The sequence below is a fragment of the Ambystoma mexicanum genome, chromosome 2q (assembly GCF_040938575.1).
Source record: "Ambystoma mexicanum isolate Mex_15411 chromosome 2q, UKY_AmexF1_1, whole genome shotgun sequence".
Taxonomy (NCBI): Eukaryota; Metazoa; Chordata; class Amphibia; order Caudata; family Ambystomatidae; genus Ambystoma; species Ambystoma mexicanum.
Genome location: NC_090924.1, coordinates 1,270,255,658 through 1,270,275,720, shown reverse-complemented (window position 1 = coordinate 1,270,275,720; position 20,063 = coordinate 1,270,255,658). Strand labels below are relative to the sequence as shown.

The following is a 20,063-nucleotide window of genomic DNA, read 5'->3' as shown; positions in this document are numbered from 1 at the left end:
TGCTCTTCTCCCTAACCTCATCCTGGGACCCTATGTACACTAACCCAGCAGAGTAAACACCCTTCTCCCAACCTCATGCCTGGGATCTTATGTACACTAAAACAGCAGAGTACACTCCTTTTTTCCCAACCTCATGTCTGGGATCTTATGTACACTAAAACAGCAGAGTACACTCCCTTTTTCCCAACCTCATCTCTGGGATCTTATGTACACTGACCCAGCAGAGTACACTCCCTTCTCCCTAACCTCATCCCAGGGATCTTATGGACAATAACCCAGCAGAGTACACTCCCTTCTCCCCAACCTCATCTCTGGGATCCTATGTACACTATCCCAGCAGAGTACACTCCCTTCTCCCTAACCTCATCCCTGGGATCTCATGGACACTAACCCAGCAGAGTACACTCCCTTCTCCCAAACCTCATCTCTGGGATCCTATGTACACTATCCCAGCAGAGTACATTCCCTTCTCCCTAACCTCATCACTGGGATCTCATGGACACTAACCCAGCAGAGTACGCTCCCTTCTCCCCAACCTCATCTCTGGGATCTTATGTACACTATCCCAGCAGAGTACACTCCCTTCTCCCCAACCTCATCTCTGGGATCTTATTTACACTAACCCAGCAGAGTGCACTCCCCTCTCCCTAACCACATCCTGGGATCCTATGTACCCTATCCCAGCAGAGTGCACACCCTTCTCCCTAACCTCATCTCTGGGATGTTATGTACGCTTTCCAAGCAGAGTACACACCCTTCTCCCCAACCTCATCCCTGGGGTCTCATGTGCAGGGTCTTAGAAATGTGCAGGGTCTTAGAAATGTCGCCCTGCCCTTCCTGACCCTTGCTATGCCTGATGCTATTGCTGGCACTCTTACCCAGAGAGGATTTGGTGGGCATTTCTTGCTGGGCTTTGCATTTGGGCTGCAGCATCCAGACTCATATGAAAGTCCATTCTCTGCTCTAGCTTTTCACAGGTAGCAAACACCTAGTGCGTTACATTTTATATCGCATGTGTTTTGAATCACTGAGCCCTCTGCCCCCTCTTTAAGAGTAGGGTGATGCAGGCGTGGACCCCTTGCTCTCTGTGCCCAGGGTGTCAGTTGTGCCTCATTGATGATGCCCTAGTGAGGAAGGAACTCGGGGGTGCTCTTGCCACTCCTATCCAGAGGAGAGCTGCCTGGCATGTTGGGCCATGCTATCTATAAGGGCGGGGTTAGATGGATGTGCATAGTAACACTCCCATCACTTATAGAAAAGAGAGCACACAAGTGATGGAGATCTTTCTGGGTTCCCAAGAAAGCATAGAACAAGCCATCTTAACTTTGTATGTTCTCAGTAGGTCATTTCTCACAGTGTTGATTAATATATAGGTATTGTCCTGTGCATCTTGTATATACAGTACTCCACTGACTGCCGGGGCTAGGGCCAGAGAACATAGCTAAAAAAAGTAAACTGGTTGCACGTTTTCCTAGCCACAAAGGTCCTTTCATCATGGTGCGCAAAGCCACTGGCACCCAAACAATTGCATGTCAAACACTACTTGAGCCCAACACTGTGGTACCCATTTTATCAAACTCATAAGAACATCAGGGATGAGTTGGCACCGCCGGCCTATGAACCCGTGGTGCACCATGTGCATGCAGAGCTCCGCACTGGTCCCACCAAGCTCCTGCACTCTTCCCAGTTATGAGGGCCACCCCAGATGGAGTAAAGGTGGTTTTGGAAGTGTGGCCATATACATGTGCACTATTTGTTTGAGGGTAACAGCAATGTGACCTTTGAGAAGCAAAGAAGGCAAAAGAGATAATAAGATTAAGTACCCACTAAATGCATGGACCAATGTAGAAGACAGGACATGGCCGCCTTCATACTAGAATGAGCCATATAGAGCCTTATGGGTGCATGGCTTTATGGGGAATGGGCATAGCCATGTCCAGGCAGGTGCCAACCCATTATCCTAAACTATGATCATTGTGTGTGTGCTCGTACCTCATGCCGCCCCTGCATAAATCAGTGCCCCACTTGGGCCACCCCAGTCAAAAGAGTATGGGCACGCCACTGGGAATTGGTTTACAATGAACCCTCAGGAGGTGCATAGATGGGCGGCAAGTGGAGCAAGAGGAGGAGATGTGCCAGTTTGTGGGCGTCTATTTATAATTTGTTGGGCTTTTAGGTTCTTGGCAGCATTACCTAGTGTATGGCTATGCTTCATGGTCCTAACCTTGCACCCTCTTCTCTTTGCAGTCTTCGTCTCTTCCTGAAGTTCTCCACTTTCCGGATCTTGGTGTGCGGCGGCGATGGCAGCGTGGGCTGGGTCCTTTCAGAGATCGACAAGCTGGGATTGCACAAGCAAGTGAGAAAAGGGGCGATTTCTTGTTCAAACGTATGAGAGCAAAGCTCCTGGTGCCAGGCCTATTTTCTGATGCACACATGCAGCAGCAACAACAAAGAAATGATTTCCTGAAGTCCTGTTGAGCAGTGGGACCAAACCAAGTGCTCGTTTGTTTCTCCTGAATTCTGCGGCATTTAAGTGTCGAGCCACTGGGCAGCCTCTTCTTTTATGATGGTGCCTTGATAATGGGCCTCATTACGAGCTGGGCGGTAAGGGATTACGGGCACCGGTAAGGACACCGGTGCCGGTAATCCCTTACCACCCTATTCTCAGTTCCCTTAGCGGGTCCCTTCCTCAACGCCTGGTTTCATCAGACGTTATGGAAGGGACCGATTAAGGGACATCAGAGCTAGTAACGGGCCTGCTAATAGCGGGCACGTTATTAGCTCTGTCCCCATTCCCATTGAGCCCTATGGGGGCTCGAATGGGAATGGGGAATGGTTCCCGGAATGGGGATTTGCCGGGTCCTCCAAGGTCGGAATGACCCGGTAAGTCCCTATTCCGGGAACACGGACCCAGAATGCGGTAAGGGGTGTAGCCATGGTGCTAATAGCGCCATGGCTACCCCCTACCTCGTAATGAGGCCCAATGTGTGTCAACAGCCATTTTAATGGGATTCATAACGAGGAACCTTTATTATTATTATTATTTATTTATTTATTTATTGTGCGCAACCAAAAGGGCCCGGAGGCATCTTGGCGCAGATCGTTAGAGTGGATTAAATCTAGAGGTCATCATGGGGAATTATCTAAAGAGATGAATCTGGAGTTTGTTTTTAAATTCTCCAACTAATCTGCAGTTTTTTTTATATTGGATGGTAAGGCATTCCAAAAAATAGGGGCACTTGCCCAAAACTCACCCTTTCTCACCAGTTCTAAAGAGGTTTGTGGAACTTCAAGGTTTCGATCTCTATTTGATTGGAGTGAACGTTTTATTTGCTTAGGTTTTAGCCTATTAATTATGTAGGGTGGCGCATCACCAGACAGAGCCTTAAACATGATGGTTAGGAGTCTGAATTTCACAATTACGGCAGCCAGTGCAATTTCCTTCTTACCTCTGAAACATGGGCATATTTTCTTAGACCCATGAGAGCTCTTATTGACCTATTCTGAACCACCTGGACTTTGTTCAATTGAACTATGTTTATACCCATAAGCAGAGAGCTACAATACTCCAATTTTGCGGATATGATGGCTCTTGCAATGGTTTCACATCCTGCTTGGGACAGGAAGGGTCTTATATGAGCCAGGAGTCGAACGTAGTATGCTGATGAAGAAACTAAATTATTTACATGGGCTGACATACTTAACGATTGTTCAAAGGTTACTGCAAGAATTTTTATTTTATCCTTAACTTGAACTTAACATTGCCTTCAGCTTCCACAATCATCAAACAAAACAACCCCAAACATCAGTTCTTACATCACTTTCCTAGACCTTCCTCCCACCCTTTCAGGTCTACCAGAAACTCCTCCAGTTTGGCCTCTTTGCCTCGCTCTTCAGATCCGCTGGAAATGTCCTCTTGGCCAGCACTGTCTGGTCCTTCTGGTGCTTCCGGTGCTTCCTGGAGCTTCCTGGAGCTTCCTGGAGCTTCCTGTGCTGCCAGGCCTTCCTGCGCATCCAGTGTTTCCTGTGCTTCTGGAGATTCCCGTGCTTCCTTTTCTCCTGGAGCTCCCCATTCTTCCAATGCTTCTGGGTCTTCCTGTGCTTCCTGTACTTGCTGTTTTTCCTGTACTTCCTGTGCTTCTGGAGCTTCTTGTGCTGCCAATGCTTGCTGTGCCTTTGGTTCTTCCAGTGCTGCCAGTGATTCCAGAGCTCCCTGCGCTGTCAGTGCTTCCAGTGCTTTCCAGAGCTTCCTGTACTGCCAGTGCTTCTGGTGCTACCTGTAGTTCTGGAGCTTCAAGTGGTTCTTGTGCTTCTGATGCTTCCTGTGCTGCCTGTCCTTCTTGTGCGCCTGGAGCTCCCTGTGATTCCTATGCTCTGGAGCTGCCTGTGCTTCCTGTATTTCCTGTGCTTCTGGAGCTTCCTGTGCTGCCAGTGTGTCCTATGCTTCTGGAGCTTCCTGTGCTTCCAGAGCTTCCTGTGCTTCCAGACCTTCCTGGAGTTCCCTGTGCTTCCTGGGCTTCCTGGGCTTCCTGGGCTTCCTGTGCTTCCTGTGCTTCATGGGCTTCCTGTGCTTCCTGTGCTTCTGGTGCTTCTAGTGCTTCCAGTGGTTCTGGTGCTTCCAGTGGATCCTTGTTTCTCTGCTCCCAATCTCCTTTTCCCCCTGCTGATTCATTTTCAGATTTTTGGTTCTCTTCAAGTCTCTCTCTATCAGAATGATGCCGTTACCCCTGTTGCTCTCCTGAGGCTTTCCAGATGTTTTACACAATGACGCCTCACCATTGCCTGTGCTGGCTGGAGTTGATGAGAGTTGTCGTCCAAAACAGCTGGCAGGCCAAAGGTTGCAGACTTCTGCTCCAGACATTTCAACCTAATACCACCTGCAGAAGAGGTGCCAGCCAATCAGGTTGCAGAGAATATAGGTGTTACTGAATAGCAAAGTCCTTATTGAAGGTCAGCCACCAGCACCATCCCTGCCAGCCACCATTTCTTGGACCACATTGTCACCCACCTACACAGAGGCAACTTGCACTCCCAACCCCCGCTTCCCTTCTGCTTAACTCCTCCGGACTCTGGCTCCTACTAGCTTTCCTGTCTGGTACCTCGCCAACCTGATTGTCCCCACCACCACCACGGACATAGAAAAGGGCCCTTTTTTCGACGTCCATGCTGGCAATCTTTGTTTGCAGTTCTTGTAAGATGATTTGGTATGTGTGATCCACGTAATGCATACCACTAGCATTCTGGCTCACATGCCCAGTGTGCTAAAAACTATATACAGCTCAGAGGGTAGCTTTGCCATCGGGCGAAGGTGTCACAGCCTGCCTTAAGTCCCTTATTTTGCTTGTGAATCTAACTTGGGCCCGGGCCGTCAATGGCTGGTACATCTTCCCTCATCGATGTATATTGCTTGAATATAACAATTCTGAATGAATTTGCGATGTTCCCGGGAGTCATACACCACCAAAAGCAAACATAAAAAAACATTCAACCAACTTTGACGAAGTCAGAACAATTCCATCAAAGCACAAAGAAAAAAATCCTATTTTAGCCTTCTAAAATCTAAACTCCACCCCCCTAAACCCCCTGGCAGAAAAATAGGGTAGTTCGGGGGTCTCATTGCATTGGGTGCTTATCAGAACAGTAGAGGACGTTCCAATGTGCCCTCTCCATTGCCCTCCAATGAGCTGCCCCATCCTGCCCTCCCACCAATTCCGATACACTCAAGCACAGTACTACCAAAATCCCTAGGGGGACGGGCAGCTCAATGGCCTCCTCTCTCCCACCAGCTATCTTCCCACCTGGACCTCCTTGGCCAAAGCAATCTTTCATCATGGTGTCCTTCAGCAAAGACCTGGCCTAGCGTGTGCTCTTTAAAACACATGATGTTTCACGTGATGTTTCAGGCCATGTTTTAGAAGAGGGGCGATGTTTGTTTTACCCACCGCCCCACTGGTTCAAGAGCAGAGTCCTGGAACCGAAAGTTCCATCTAAAACTGCAGTGGGGAAACTATTCAAGCACTCCTAAATAGTCACAATCTGCAAAAGGTAACTTGCTCACCTCCTTCCCTATTCACAGAATGTTTCTCCACTAACCATAAGGGAATTCCTACTTTAATGGCAGTATTGTGAAGCTGTGTATCCTATGTGAACAAATTCGGCTGCAGAGAGATCGGAATGTGATTGGCATCACCTCTGTGACGTCACACTGATATGCCATAACATTCTCTGAGCACTGTATGATGTCATAGCTGTGGAAAACCTCTAGTATTCATTCATTTCGCTTCCCTTCGCCCCATGCACTAAATGCCCCGAGTGGCCCAAGAGAAGAGAGGGGTGCCCAAATGTATTAGTTCTGGTAGAGCCTGGCCTTCCACATTTTTCTAGATTTTTCTAGATTTTTAGTAGGGTGGTTTCCAGGTGAATGGTGAGGGGCATAGAATTCCACCCCTCCGCTCAGAGAAACGAAAAGCTCTGCCTCTTTTTGTCATTTTCTTGAAATATTGGGTTGAAGATGGGGGTGGCTTCTACCGGAGCGGAGGTGCAACGGGGTGGCAGACAGTATGATGGTAGAAGCTGGTGCTTAGGGAATCAGAACCGGGTTCTTGGAGGATTTTTCTTTTCTAGCTTTTGTTTTTGCTAGCTCGGGAGTGGTGGAGCGGTGGACAAGATTTGGGTAGCCAGCATTTAGGCTGGTATCTTTTAACAGTAGCAAAGTATTGTGAATTGGGTTCGGTGCGTCCATTGGGATTAGTCCTTGCTCAGGTGCTGTTGGAAAAGACATGTTTTGAGAGATTTGCGAAATAGGAGAATTGTGGGGGCATTCTGAGTCGATACTGGGATCGAGTTCCAGAAGATGGCTGCGTGACAAGAGAATGATTGTTTGTGGGTCTTTTCTTTGTGGACTAATTGTGATTCAAGCCGGTTGATCACTTTGCTGCGCAAGGAGCGTGTGCCACCAGATATGTGGCGCTTAGCTGCTAGGTGAGCTGGTGTGCTGCTCGTGACTATCTTACATTTTTAAATACAAACGTATATAAAGTACAAGAGAAAATCCATAATAAATCAATCAAGTATCCGTTGTATTGTTTATGTGCATAGATCACCCGCGCTCCCCTACCCCGTCTGACCACCCTCCTTGTTCCCTACTGGGAAATATGTGGAATTCTCTAGGCTAGTATCAAAACTTATGAAATATAGAGATCAACCAAACTACAGAAAAATCCTGAGTGAGCAAAATAAACGCCATTGCAGCAGGCTAGGAAGGAAGACACACAATCACGACACAACAAAATACCTAATAGAGCGTTTAAAGGGACGTCTCCCTTGCTACCCCTAAAAAATATATATGTATATATATTTATATATTTTTTTTCATTGCGGCTCCTGAGCTGTGGCCAGCAGCATGTAGCTCTTTGTTTATGGAATGGCCGGTTTTCTGATAGCTATAGCCAGTAATATAGCTCAGTGGGTTAGGCGCTCGCTGCTACAATGTGTTTGTGTGATCTGCAGGTTGCAGGTTTGACTCCCGGTTAAGTCAACTCAGCCTTTCATCCTGCTGAGGTTGATAAATGAGCACCAACCCAGGTTGGGTGATATTGTATTTATATTTGTTCTATATGAAGCGCTTAAGCATAAGTGCTATATAATAACACATCATTATCGTTTGGCCTTGGACGTCTGCTTGCATTCACAGTAATTTGGTAATATGGGCCTATACGCACTGATATTAATGATACATATGGTGATCCATTCTTGTATGACATTTATATCACTTTACAGTGATATCCTAAGCATATGTTTTGTAGTGATGCCACTTCCTGTTTTGTGAAGCGGTGAAAGGTTGGGTTCCATTGCTTCCCGTGATGTCACTTCGGGGTGGGGTCAAATGACATCCCTTGCTGTTATTAAAGTTGGGGTGCATGTTGCAATTTCCCTAGTGTTACAATACTAGTAGCAGTCTCACTAGTACTGTTAACAATAACATTACTACAAGCCTTAATATTAGTAGCAGCCCTACAGATAAGGGGTGTATTTGCCATTTTCACTCCCTACAAATTGGAAAATATTCCCCAAAAATGAAAATAGGGAGTAAAAATACTCCCAACAACAAACGGGAAAAAGACATGTAGAATCTTGCGCCCCTGCTTTCACCCTCACAGCTCCATGGATATGTTTGGACCAGTAGTGCACGCAGTACGACAGGAAGAAACCACTATTTTAACTGCCTGATTGGAGGAAGTATACATATATCTTTTAAGGTACATGCATTACTAGGTGCAAAAATATTATTACAAAAACATTTCAGTTGAAACATATTTTTACTCACTTATAAAATACTCTCATTGAGAATTGCACTTACATTTTTACTCCCTAAAAAATCATTGTACTCCCAATTTTAAAAAATAGGGAGTAAAATACTCCCACTAACAAATCTTATCTGGAGCACTGATTAGTAGCAGTAGTAGTACGGGCACTAATCGTGTCCACAATAGAAGCCCCGTTAGTCTTCTCAGTAGTACAAGAAGCAGCTCTCACTATAACGAGCAGTAATTATGTCAATACAGTAGTGATGTTATCCATTTTTATATAGACACTTCACAACTCAGGACCGGCCCCTAGGGCAATTCTGCACCTGTTTTGATCCACAACAAAGAATGCAGAGTTTGCATATCGGCACGCAGGTAACAGGCTCTTGCAACCTGCAACTGTCAACACCAAATGCCTGGCCGCTATCCGACTAAACCCCCACCTGCCTTTTTTAGAGCCTTGCGTGGTGAGGCCAACATTATTGGCAAATGGGCGTTATGTGAGACCACTTACCTTAACTATTGAAGTACTAATAGAAAGATCAATAGAAAAAACACTAGTACGAGCGGTGGTGGCAGTTCCTAACTGTAGTAGTAGCAGTCACGAGACCATCTCTATCTCTCTACATATATAAATCAGAGCATCTGTTAGTTTGTTCCTTATACAATTCCACACCGTTCCACCGGTCTGCACCAAATTGTGCATAGTTACCTATTAGGACCCTCATTGGACACCCCACTCCTTTTCCCGGATTTCAGCCCCTTCACACACGAGACAGTTGCCTGAAATCGGCGAAAAAATCAATGTGGTCGTAGAGGGACCGGACAAAGCTTATTTTAAGCATCTCGACGCAAGGAACAAAGCTTGGACCTTGAAAACTACATTTGAAGGCCTTAGGACACACCATTTCCAAGATATTTGCACCGCAATGCACTTCTCCGCACAAGGGTGAGGTGTCAGGAGGGGAGAGCGCACAGAAGGTCCTAGTATGCTGCAGCATGCCAACTCTCGCCTCCCCCCAACGCCTGCTCGGGGGTATGTCAGCCAGCCACACGCGCCCATTCTCAGTGCAGTTTACTTCAGAGTGCAAAGCACATCAAGCAACAAGCGACTGGAAACAGCCGCCTACAGGAGCATTGATTGTCAACAATTGATATCATGTCTGTCTACAGAACCCTTGTGGAGTACGGGTCCTTTTTGCTAGAACATTATAAAACTGAATTACAAATATTACTTGTGCAGGTTTATTCATTGTTAAGTTGCTGCTTTTGATTGGATTACTTAAAATGTTCATAATGTGTACATACGTAGACAAACACATAATAGTTCAATTTGTAGAACAAATTAGAAATATAGAGTTGCATAGGCCTATGATCATACACAAAGCCACACATTTTAAGTGAAAGTGTCTTTTGGTGATAACCTTATTTTGAGCAAAATACACCACTTGGGGTAAAATGTGGGTGTTTGCCTGGGGGGTGTGGACACTAATAGCCTCCAGCTAAGCCTCCTTTCTGGGGTTGAGGGCTTTGCTGAAGGGAGTTGCGGGGGGACGAGGGGGTCCAAAGGGGGCTATGTGGCATCCACCGTGTCCACCTCAATAGAAGCATATGGTATTCTTGACTCATAAACCCATCGAAAGGCTCTGAAACATGCGTGAAGTGAACTCACAAGCGTGTGATACGGGCACGGATATTGACATGATTAGCACAAGTGACAGGCTGACCTATTATACAGTCATGATCAGTGTTTTCGATGTATGTATGTATCTATGGGGAGTATATAGCATGATCCTACCTAGCAAGCAGTGGAACACTGTACAGAAGGCCCCTTATTTGCCTCATCAAGCTGCCTTTGTTGATGTGGTAGCTCCATGATATGTGGCTAGGTTGATAATGGCCCAGCGGTAAAATGTCTGCGGTAGCATTTGTCTCGGATTGTCTGTTGCCCTTTTCTGAAGGGTGCAAGTGGCTATTGTGTTTAATATGAAGCTGTTTACTCTTTTAAAAGTGCCAGCTTGGTGTCTTGCCCTTGGGGACTGGCAATGACCTTGCCAGGGTGCTGGGCTGGGGTAGCCTGTGCGATGACGATGCCCAGCTGCTTCAGATCCTGGAGAAACTGGAAAGAGCCACCACCAAAATGCTGGACAGGTAAGCCACTGGAAATAGTACAAAATGCAGTGCACTGCCTGCTTTACTCACTGCATCCACTACAGCAAAACTACATATGCAACAGCCCGGGACCGCTGTGCCTGGAAACTGCACTCTCAAATACTGCACATGTGTTATTCAGTTGAACTGCAGCTAAACTGCACACAAAGGTAACTCCAGAAATGTAGTATGAAGACCACTCCCAGCATCAGCCCAAGAGATCAAGCCACTGCAGCCATTCCCATAAAGCTCCTAGCAGGCCCCAAGAACTCCCACGAAGCCTGGCCCAGGGCACTGTTTCCAGAGGAACCTCCGCTCATTTAAGGGGGCCATCATTCCATGCAGCTTTCCTGCCCATCGGACATGGCCATGTGTAGTTCAGGGAGTGAGTGAAGAGCATGTACTCCCTTTCTTCTGTCCCCTGTGCATTCCTTCAGCGCACCCATGTTAACACTGACACATAGGCGTTACCCATGAGCCAAAGACATGCACACATAATGCTCTAAGAGGTGTCATGGAGGTTGCACAGCTGCTTCACCGTGGGGATATCCTCCTCCAGCAAAACCCAACACTGGCACAAATCCCTCTTGGCTTTGTGCCAGCTATCAGTGCCAAGAAGCCATGGTAAAGTTGAACCTTGCACAAATACAGCTTAAAATAAGATCGTGTAGCATAAGACTTAAATACATTAGCTTGCACATTTCACATTTGTCAATTGTCTAAAGACAGCTATACTCCTACAACGTGCACTTTCCTGTGCACTATGACTTTCAAACTACACAACCAACCATACAGCCACACAGAACTGTGCAATAACACATCTATGATTCATAAGAGCATTGCACTTACATCCCTATGACTCATAAGCGCTATGCAGTAGCATCCCTATGAAGCATTAGAACTGTGCAGTAGCATCCCTATGACTCATAAGAGCTGTGCAGTAACATCCCTATGACTTAGTGAACTATGCAGTAGCATCCCTATGACTCATAATAACTGTGCAGTAGCATCCCTATGACTCATAAGAGCTGTGCAGTAGCATCCCTATGACTCATAACAACAGTGCAGTAGCATCCTTATGACTCATAGGAGCTATGCAGTAACATTCCTATGACTCAGTGAACTATGCAGTAGCATCCCTATGACTCATAATAACTGTGCAGTAGCATCCCTATGACTCATAAGAGCTGTGCAGTAGCATCCTTATGACTCATAGGAGCTATGCAGTAGCATCCCTATGACTCACAAGAGCTGTGCAGTAGCATCCCTATGACTCATAAGAACTGTGCAGTAGCATCCCTATGACTCATAATAGCTGTGCAGTAACATCCCTATGACTCATAGAACTATGCAGTAGCATCCTTATGACTCATATGAGCTATGCAGTAGCATCACTATGGGCCTCATTACGAGGCTGGTGGTAGCCGTGCCCTTATTAAGGGCACGGCTGCTGGTGGTAATGAAATTTTACCGGGCCCATGGAATGGGCAATTACCGGGTCATGCCGACATTGGCGGACCCGGTAATTGCCCATTCCATGGGCCCGGTCGGAATGGGGAGGGAGCTAACAGCGGGCCAGACGTCCTTTTCGGGTCCCACGAGGGAACCTCGTAATAGGGCGGAGTGGGTTTAACGGTACCGGCACCATTACCGGTGCCATTAAACCCATTCCGCAAGCCTCGTAATGAGGCCCTATGACTCATAAGAACTGTGCAGTAGCATCCCTATGAATCATTCGAGCTGTGCAGTTACATCCCGTGACTCATAAGAGCTGTGCAGTAGCATCCCTATGCTCATAAGAGCTGTGCAGTAGCAACCCTATGACTCATAAGAGCTGTGCAGTAACATCCCTATGACTCATAGAACTATGCAATAGCATCCCTATGACTCATAGAAGCTATGCAGTATCAAACCCATTTGACTTATAGGAGCTATGCAGTAACATCCCTATGACTCATAGAACTATGCAATAGCATCCCTATGACTCATAGAAGCTATGCAGTATCAAACCCACTTGACTTATAGGAGCTGTGCAGTTACAGCCCCATGACTCATAAGAGCTAGGCAGTAGCATCCCCGTGACTCATAAGAGCTGTGCAGTAGCATCCCTATGACTCATAAGAGCTGTGCAGTAGCAACCCTATGACTCATAAGAGCTGTGCAGTAACATCCCTATGACTCATAGAACTATGCAGTAGCATCCCTATGACTCATAGAAGCTATGCAGTAACATCCCTATGACTCATAGGAGCTATGCAGTAACATCCCTATGACTCATAAGAACTGTGCAGTAGCATCCCTATGACTCATAAGAACTGTGCAGTAGCATCCCTATGACTCATAAGAACTGTGCAGTAGCATCCCTATGATTCATACGAGCTGCGCAATTACATCCAATGACTCATAAGAGCTGTGCAGTAGTATCGCTAGGACTAACACGAGCTGTGCAGTTACACACCTACAACACTTTCAGTCCCTTCACAACTTACATAGGATCGTTAGCATAAAAACGTGGATTGCAGTACAGGAATTGGGTCATTACATTTCAGGTGGATCTTCGAATTGCTCTACTAAGGGTACTAAATCGGGTCGCTTGTATGTGAGTAACAGTGACAGAGGGGCAACAAAGCTACCGAGTGGCTGCAGGAGATCGGGAGTAGGGAGTACACCCACACATGGAGGGACTCCCTCATTCCACCAATAGAAATCAAGGAATGTCCTTTTAATAAACAGACAAAATTAGTGACATAACATTACATTAAAGAGTGCTAAACAATGGGTGCACTAACAAATTGCTGTTTTTGTGGACCTTGTTTCCATAGTGATCTGCCACTTTGCATTGCTTGGTCCTCCTTTTGTGTTGAAGACGGTTTCGCCTAAAAAAAACAGCTAACTTTTTTTTAATCAAGTCTTTTCACTTTTAAAAACAAAAATAGATGGGGTGGGTCCGGCTATAAATAAAGGTGAAGATGTAGCGGGTGTTGTGGAGGGGCCTCGCCACATTACAAAAAAGGATGTAAGTGCTAAAAACGGGAAAAGCTTGTACAAAATTCCACTAACAGAAACATAAATCGTTGTTTTGGGCCTTGTTGATTGTTTGGGGGTATTTCAACGTAGCCCCGAAGTGGATCTCAATGAATAACCCCGCACTGGCGCTGTTGTTGTTGTTGCTGTTGTTATTATTATTATTATTATTATTATTATTATTATTATTATTATTATTATTTTTATTATTATTATTTTTATTATTTTCCACAGATGGAGCATTTTCACCTATGAGTCTCCCAAAAACTCGCCTCCTTCCATTAAAGAAGATGAAAACGGGGACTCCAATATCCAGGTGGGTGTCTTCCGTGCGCTCTATGCCAATAAGCATTGCCATCTGTGGGTGCACTGCAGGCAAGCATTGGCAAAGCCAGTGTCATAGGTCAAGGGCAGGCTGAAATGTCCAATTAATGCCATCGTATGGCTGATTTAGTCCCCATATGCTAATGTCTAACATCACATGTGCAGGTGCTCTCCTCAAATGCCATCTGCCGCCTCTGCCTGTGTAATGCTTTCCTTGGCCTGGTCCATCCCTACATATGAGATATGGCGTTGCAGTGTTGTCATCATATGGCAAAAGCAGCCTCAAATGCCCCACTAGTCCCATCAAAAGCCTGGTAATGGCACCATATGTAAGGTGTATCCCAGTATGTCCATGTGCTGCCAACATATGCCTAATACTCCCTCAAATGCCCCAACATGGCCATTGTGAACCTGGGATAGTCACCTTATGCCATCATTACTCCATAAGTAAGCTTTTTCTCGATGGCACACTTTCTGTTCCGTAATAAGATGCTTGCTATAACAAATCCTTCCAGCAACAAGTATTGCACTTTGCCCTTAGTTAACTGATAACATTAGCGCACTCTGCTGCGCTTAACTTTCAATTTTGCATCAGGAGGGCATAATCAGATAACAAAAAGAGGAACAACACACCTGACGTCATAAATGAAGGAGAGCAATACAGTAGGCACCACTGCAGGTGATAACAAACCTTAAAGTCCTCAACACCAAACCACTGCATACTTCAAACTCAAAAATGAAAGTTAAAGAAACACTGTTCTGCCAAGCCTCAGGCATCTGTGACTATTTCCACTAGATTCCCAGCAGCGCTTCCAAATTCCAAGGAATGCACACCTAGAGGCCCTAAATGTATATTTTAAGAGAATTGGCACAAACGATCATTGGAATTACCACCCACATGCGTACACATCTGGCTGGTTGGTTGTTACCGGTTCGGATTCCTGAAATGGCACCTGCTGTATTTCCGAAAATCTGAATTTACATTTTTATCCATTTCCACTTTCATTTCAGGGATGGAAATGGATCATAAACAGTAGTGCTTCACGCCAACTCTTTATTTTTTTAATGAAGAAAAGGATCTTTGTCTCAAGAATTAAAAATGGTGGCTAGGGCTGCGACATGCAGGATGATCCTCTGGGTCCTGACTGATAGGCGTGAGTGTATGCCACCTGTGTGGCGAGAAGCAGTTTTAGAGAGTGGTGGTAGATTCCCAAACACCAGTTGTACATTCCCAGAATGTGAGTGCTGGGATACACAATGTCTGCCGCGGATTGAAACCAGTTGGCTCTAACTCAAGAGGTGGTGATGCCCCTCTCGCAACTGCTGCTGTTTTACAAGTATGGCTCTTTTGCCGCAATGCGCTCTGCCTGGTCTTCACAATTGATTCCAGAGTGAGCAGCATGTTCAGGCTTGCTGAGCTCCCATGATGCCCCTCGGGAGCGGGTAAGTGGCACACTAATCGACTTGCCAAGACAGGAGAGATCTGCACTGAGGGAGAGCTGGTGCCCGTGCATCAGCACTTCTTGGTTGTCCTTTAGATAAGTTCCTTTTATTGACAAAAATGTACCCCTGGCGCTAATTGCACTAGGACAAAAATTGCACGAGTGCAAAAATCATATTCCTTCAATTCATTTTTTGCACCAGGACAATGTTTGCCCCAGTCCTAGTTCAAAATGTGCTTCACTCAAAGAATATGGGCCTCATTACGAGTTGGGCAGTTTTCTGGCAGTAAATCTGCCAGAATACCGCTGAATGGAATTGTCATTACCACCACTTGATCTGGCCGAATTACAAGTGGTGGTAGTGGAGTTAATCCCCATTTTTTCAGAGTCCATTGCACTGTGTGGGGCATTTTTGGTGGAATTACCGCAGGCGAAATTACTGCTGTGATAATTCTCCCAATTTTCAGCAGACAGTCGGTGGATTTACATCCCACATAATGCAGGAGGTAAATCCCCCACTCCAAGCATGGCAGTCCAGGAATATGTGGCAGCAATTCTGTTACCGCAAATGTTTCCCTTCAATGACAAACTTGTAATGAACCCACATGTTTTTTGCAGTAGGGCAGTTTTTGCCCTAGTCTTAATTGAACTTGCTCTAATGCAATGTATGTGCAATATGGCCTCCCGACTTTGTCTCTGTGTCTTAAAAAGGACCCCCCCCTCTATGGACTTTGCTGGGGTAGGAAATATGCTGCAGTTCACACATATTCGAGGCTTCTCTTATCCCATTGATGAAGCCCCGGATGCTGCCTTGTATTTTGGTTGGAAATTAGCGCAAGGTTTGCCATCTGCTTCTCAATTAATATTTGTTCTGTATTTAACAATAAAAAGTCAGTGCACCTGGTGCCTTTTGTGCACTGCTTTTTTTGGTATTCCAGAAATCTCTAGTTTCATTTAAAAAGGTAATTCAAGCAGAGCTAGCATTGGGCGAGGCACAAACACCGCCCAATTATTCTTCGACACAGGGAACGAGAGAAAACGACATATATGGCGGATTATACAACCGAAATGAGGCAGATGTCAAATCAAGTGGTTGGTGCAGTCTGCACTTGCTCTGGCCCAGGTGGGAAGGAGGAGATGCTGAGTCATGACTGAGATTGTATAACCCAAATTATTTATCTGAGCAATGATGCTGTATTTCAGGGGAATTATCAGATAGTAACGGCCCTTGGCACAAGTTCATAGTCCCGGTAATGTCCCGAGGAGGGGGGGGGGGGTTATTGCTATTAGAATCACATAACGGTAGGAGAATGTTCTGCTTACAACAGGGAGAGAGAATGTTCTGCTTATAACAGGGAGAGACAAAGGGGAAACATTAGGATGCTGGGACAGAAGGCTTAAACCAGCCATTATAGCCCTCTTCCACTACGTTGGCTGGAATGGACGTGCTGAGGTTCTAATGGTCCAGTTCAGCTTTATGGGCCCCACCTGAGGACCGTACTGGGAGTCATGGGCCCTGGAGACCAAATTGAAAGCCTGAGCGCATCAATGGCATTCAAAAGGTTTTACAGGCCCGCAATACCTGGTATTGCCCGAGGTTGGAGTCTATAAAGCTATTATAGCTTGCGTCACTCAAAATAGAATGTGGCATGTGCATATAAATATTTAGAAGTCGATAATACATAACTATGCATGGGCAGTCACAGATAATTGGTTAGGGGTATTCTTAGCACTACTGGTACATTTAGAATGTAACATTCTGAACAATCCGCCGGCTATGCAAACCAATCTGCAGGCTATACTAGTTCATATTGCCCAGAGTTTGTCCAGTAAGAACACTCTTAACATTTTAAGTGTTATAATTCAGCTTTATAGACCCCGCTAGAGGGTGGCTCCGGAAGTCATGAGCCCTGGTGACTGATTTAAAGGCCAGTGCACAAGGAAGGTATTTAACAAGCTATACTAGGCAATAACTCCCATTATGGCCCAATGGCAAGATCTATAAAGCTAGTATAACCCATGGTTAATCAATATGTGACCATCCAGAAGTTTTGGAGTTCAGCTTCCATGATATGTAGCCAGTATAGTCAATGTTGAAGTATCATGGGAGTCGTAGTCCAAAATGTCTATACGGTCAAACACTGTGTTCCCATGGTACATTGAGCCTCATTTTTAAATGGGTGGTGTGTTAAATGGAGGCATAAAAGCAAGCCGCTCTTGATTGCTTTCGTTTAGTTGCTGAAAGGGAGGCCAACTATTTGTTTTACCCACAGGCGGCTAGAAGGTACGGGGAAGGACATAGACCAGGGAGAACTTTGGCTCATTTGATATCAATGGAATGTGTTCCGGGGGTAGTCTCAGAACTACGTGATGACAAGGGGGAGACATGCTTTGTGGACAAAGACATATTGCGAATATTCCAAGAACTCTACACCAAACTATATACGGAATCCGTATAAAGGTTGTACCCAACAAGACATAGAATAATGTATGGAAACTGTCCCTCTTACTGTTCTCTACAAGGAAGCCAGGAGATACCTAGATCAGCCTGAGCATGACTGAGACTTTACGGGCTATAGAGGACCCGTCATCGGAGAGGGCACCTGGGCCGGATGACCTGGGCCCCGACTTTTACAAAGCGTACCGCACTATCCTTGCCCCACACTTACTGGCAGTCTGGGAGAAGCCATTGCATGCTCGGGTCCTCCCAGATACCTGGCGTGAGGCAATAATTGTTTTGCTTATACAAAGATGTACGCCACGGTTCTCGCAAACAGATGGCTGCCATACATGAGCCCTATTATACACCCAGATCAATCGGGGTTCATCCCTCGGAGGTTGATAGCATACAACCTGTGTAGGCTGTTTAGTGTGGTGGCACCACAAATTGACCCGGGCACCAGAACTATTTATTGAACTACCTATTGATGCCCAGAAGGCATTTGATACTGTCTCATGGGAGTTCTTGTTCGCAATTCTGGTTAAATGTGGATTTGGCCCCCAATTTGTGAAATCTGTCCGAATGCTGTACATGGAAACATCAGCAAGGGTAAGAGTCAATGGGATGCTGTCCGAACCCATAAAATTGGAGCGTGGCACTAGGCGGGGATGGCCTCTGTCCCCATTGCTGTTAACGATTTGTATTGAACTTCTAGACAACCTGATAAGGACACTACATGGGACGAAAGGCTTACGTCTGTTGGTAAAACCAGTGAGGATATTCTTATATATGTAAAAGACCCAGACAAGAACCTAGACCCGATTATGAGAGATGTAACCCGTCTCCGACGCTTGTCTGGGTTCACAGTTAACTATACTAAAACAGAGATGTTCCCCCTGCCAGACATGATGAGCAAACCGCACAATAGCTACAAGCTGAAGTCGTCCTGGGAGGGTATTAAATACCTGGGTATTAACATTGCCAGGTAGAAAGAGACCCTGCTTGCTCAGAACTATGAAGTATGTGTGCAACAACTGGTGCCAAAACACAGAAATGGTCATGTCCACCGCTGTCTTTGGCTGGACGACTGGCGCTAATTAAAGTGGTGATACTTCCAAAATTCTTATATGTGTTCACAAACATCCCACTATGGGGGCAAAGGATTCTTCAAAGACCTGCATAGTAAATGCTCTAAATTCCTATGGCATTCGGGAGTGGTACGAAGGATGTGGGAAGTCTTGGCTAGAGCATTTGATAAAGGGTGTATAAGCATTGCCGAATTTCCAACTATATTGGGTAGCCACACAGACACAATTTGCATCTCGGAAGCCCCTCCTCATCCCCGCCATGTAGGGATCGAGCAGCTCGCACCAGACTCCAGAGCTCTCCTAATAAGCAACACACGGTTCAAGGAGGAGTGTCCCTATGATCTGCTGGGGGCAACCCTAGCAGCATGGACAATGGTATTCATTGAAGCAAGGGTTGTAAATCCATATAAGAGGGCACGACTATGGGTTTTCCGGACATCCCACCTACCATGGGTAAGGATTTTCAGGCGCACTGGGATAGGTCACGACTGGGAGTACGAGAGGATATGTTACGGAAAGGATATTCTTGAAACTGCAAGAGCCAAGAGTGTCAACAAAGGGAACCACAACTGAGCTGATACAGTGCTTCATATTAAGGGCGGCCTTCAGGGTAAAATGGCCTACATTCTCAGGGGAACCTCAGGAGAATCCATGTGCCCCATACATTGCAAACTCACAAGGGTGCAGAGGGCCCGTGTCAACACTGTACATAATGCTGCAAGACCAGGCCCCAACTGAGAGTAATGAATGGGTCAAAATGTGTGAGTTGACTAAACAAGTGTCCAACTCCCAATTCAGATCAATACAGTTTAGGCTATTGAGTGCATTGTACCCCAGCAAAAGTAAAAGGATTTCAACGGACTGTGAGGGTCCCTGCACTACGCGTAAATCAGAAAAAGCGGTATATATTCATTTGAAATTGCAATGCCGCGTTTTGATGGACTTTTGGGCTGCGGTGGGTGAAAAACTGACAATAATAAACCGCTGTGTGTGGGGAGGGGGAGGGGGACAAGATCCCAGACAGTGCCTCTTTGGTTTATGTGCAAATGTCCCTAAAAGTAAACACACATTCGTAAACCTGGGCCCACCACTGGCAAAAAGGGGTATAGTGCCCAAATGCAAAGATAAGCTTCCACCCAGGGTGGAGGTCTGGCTAAGCCATGTTACCTGGGCTAATGCTAATGAAAAGCTTTGCATAACCATGCTGACGAGGTGGGCCGGGCCGAAGGAAGGACACGTGGACTGATTTTAGGCGATATTTGTCAGACATAAGAGCTGAACGGGCGGT

General features: G+C 46.0%; 1 protein-coding gene across 7 annotated transcripts in view; it reads left to right on the top strand.

The window, feature by feature from the left end:
* The window catches only part of LOC138570086 (diacylglycerol kinase delta-like), a 1,083,011-nt gene that overhangs the window by 978,426 nt on the left and 84,522 nt on the right, over positions 1–20,063 (top strand). For all 7 annotated transcript variants that reach the window (XM_069648673.1, XM_069648675.1, XM_069648678.1 and 4 more), the window contains 3 exons: positions 2,248–2,356; positions 10,318–10,457; positions 13,716–13,797. In XM_069648673.1, coding sequence (XP_069504774.1) covers positions 2,248–2,356; positions 10,318–10,457; positions 13,716–13,797 — 331 coding nt within the window. The remainder of the gene's footprint in view (positions 1–2,247; positions 2,357–10,317; positions 10,458–13,715; positions 13,798–20,063) is intronic.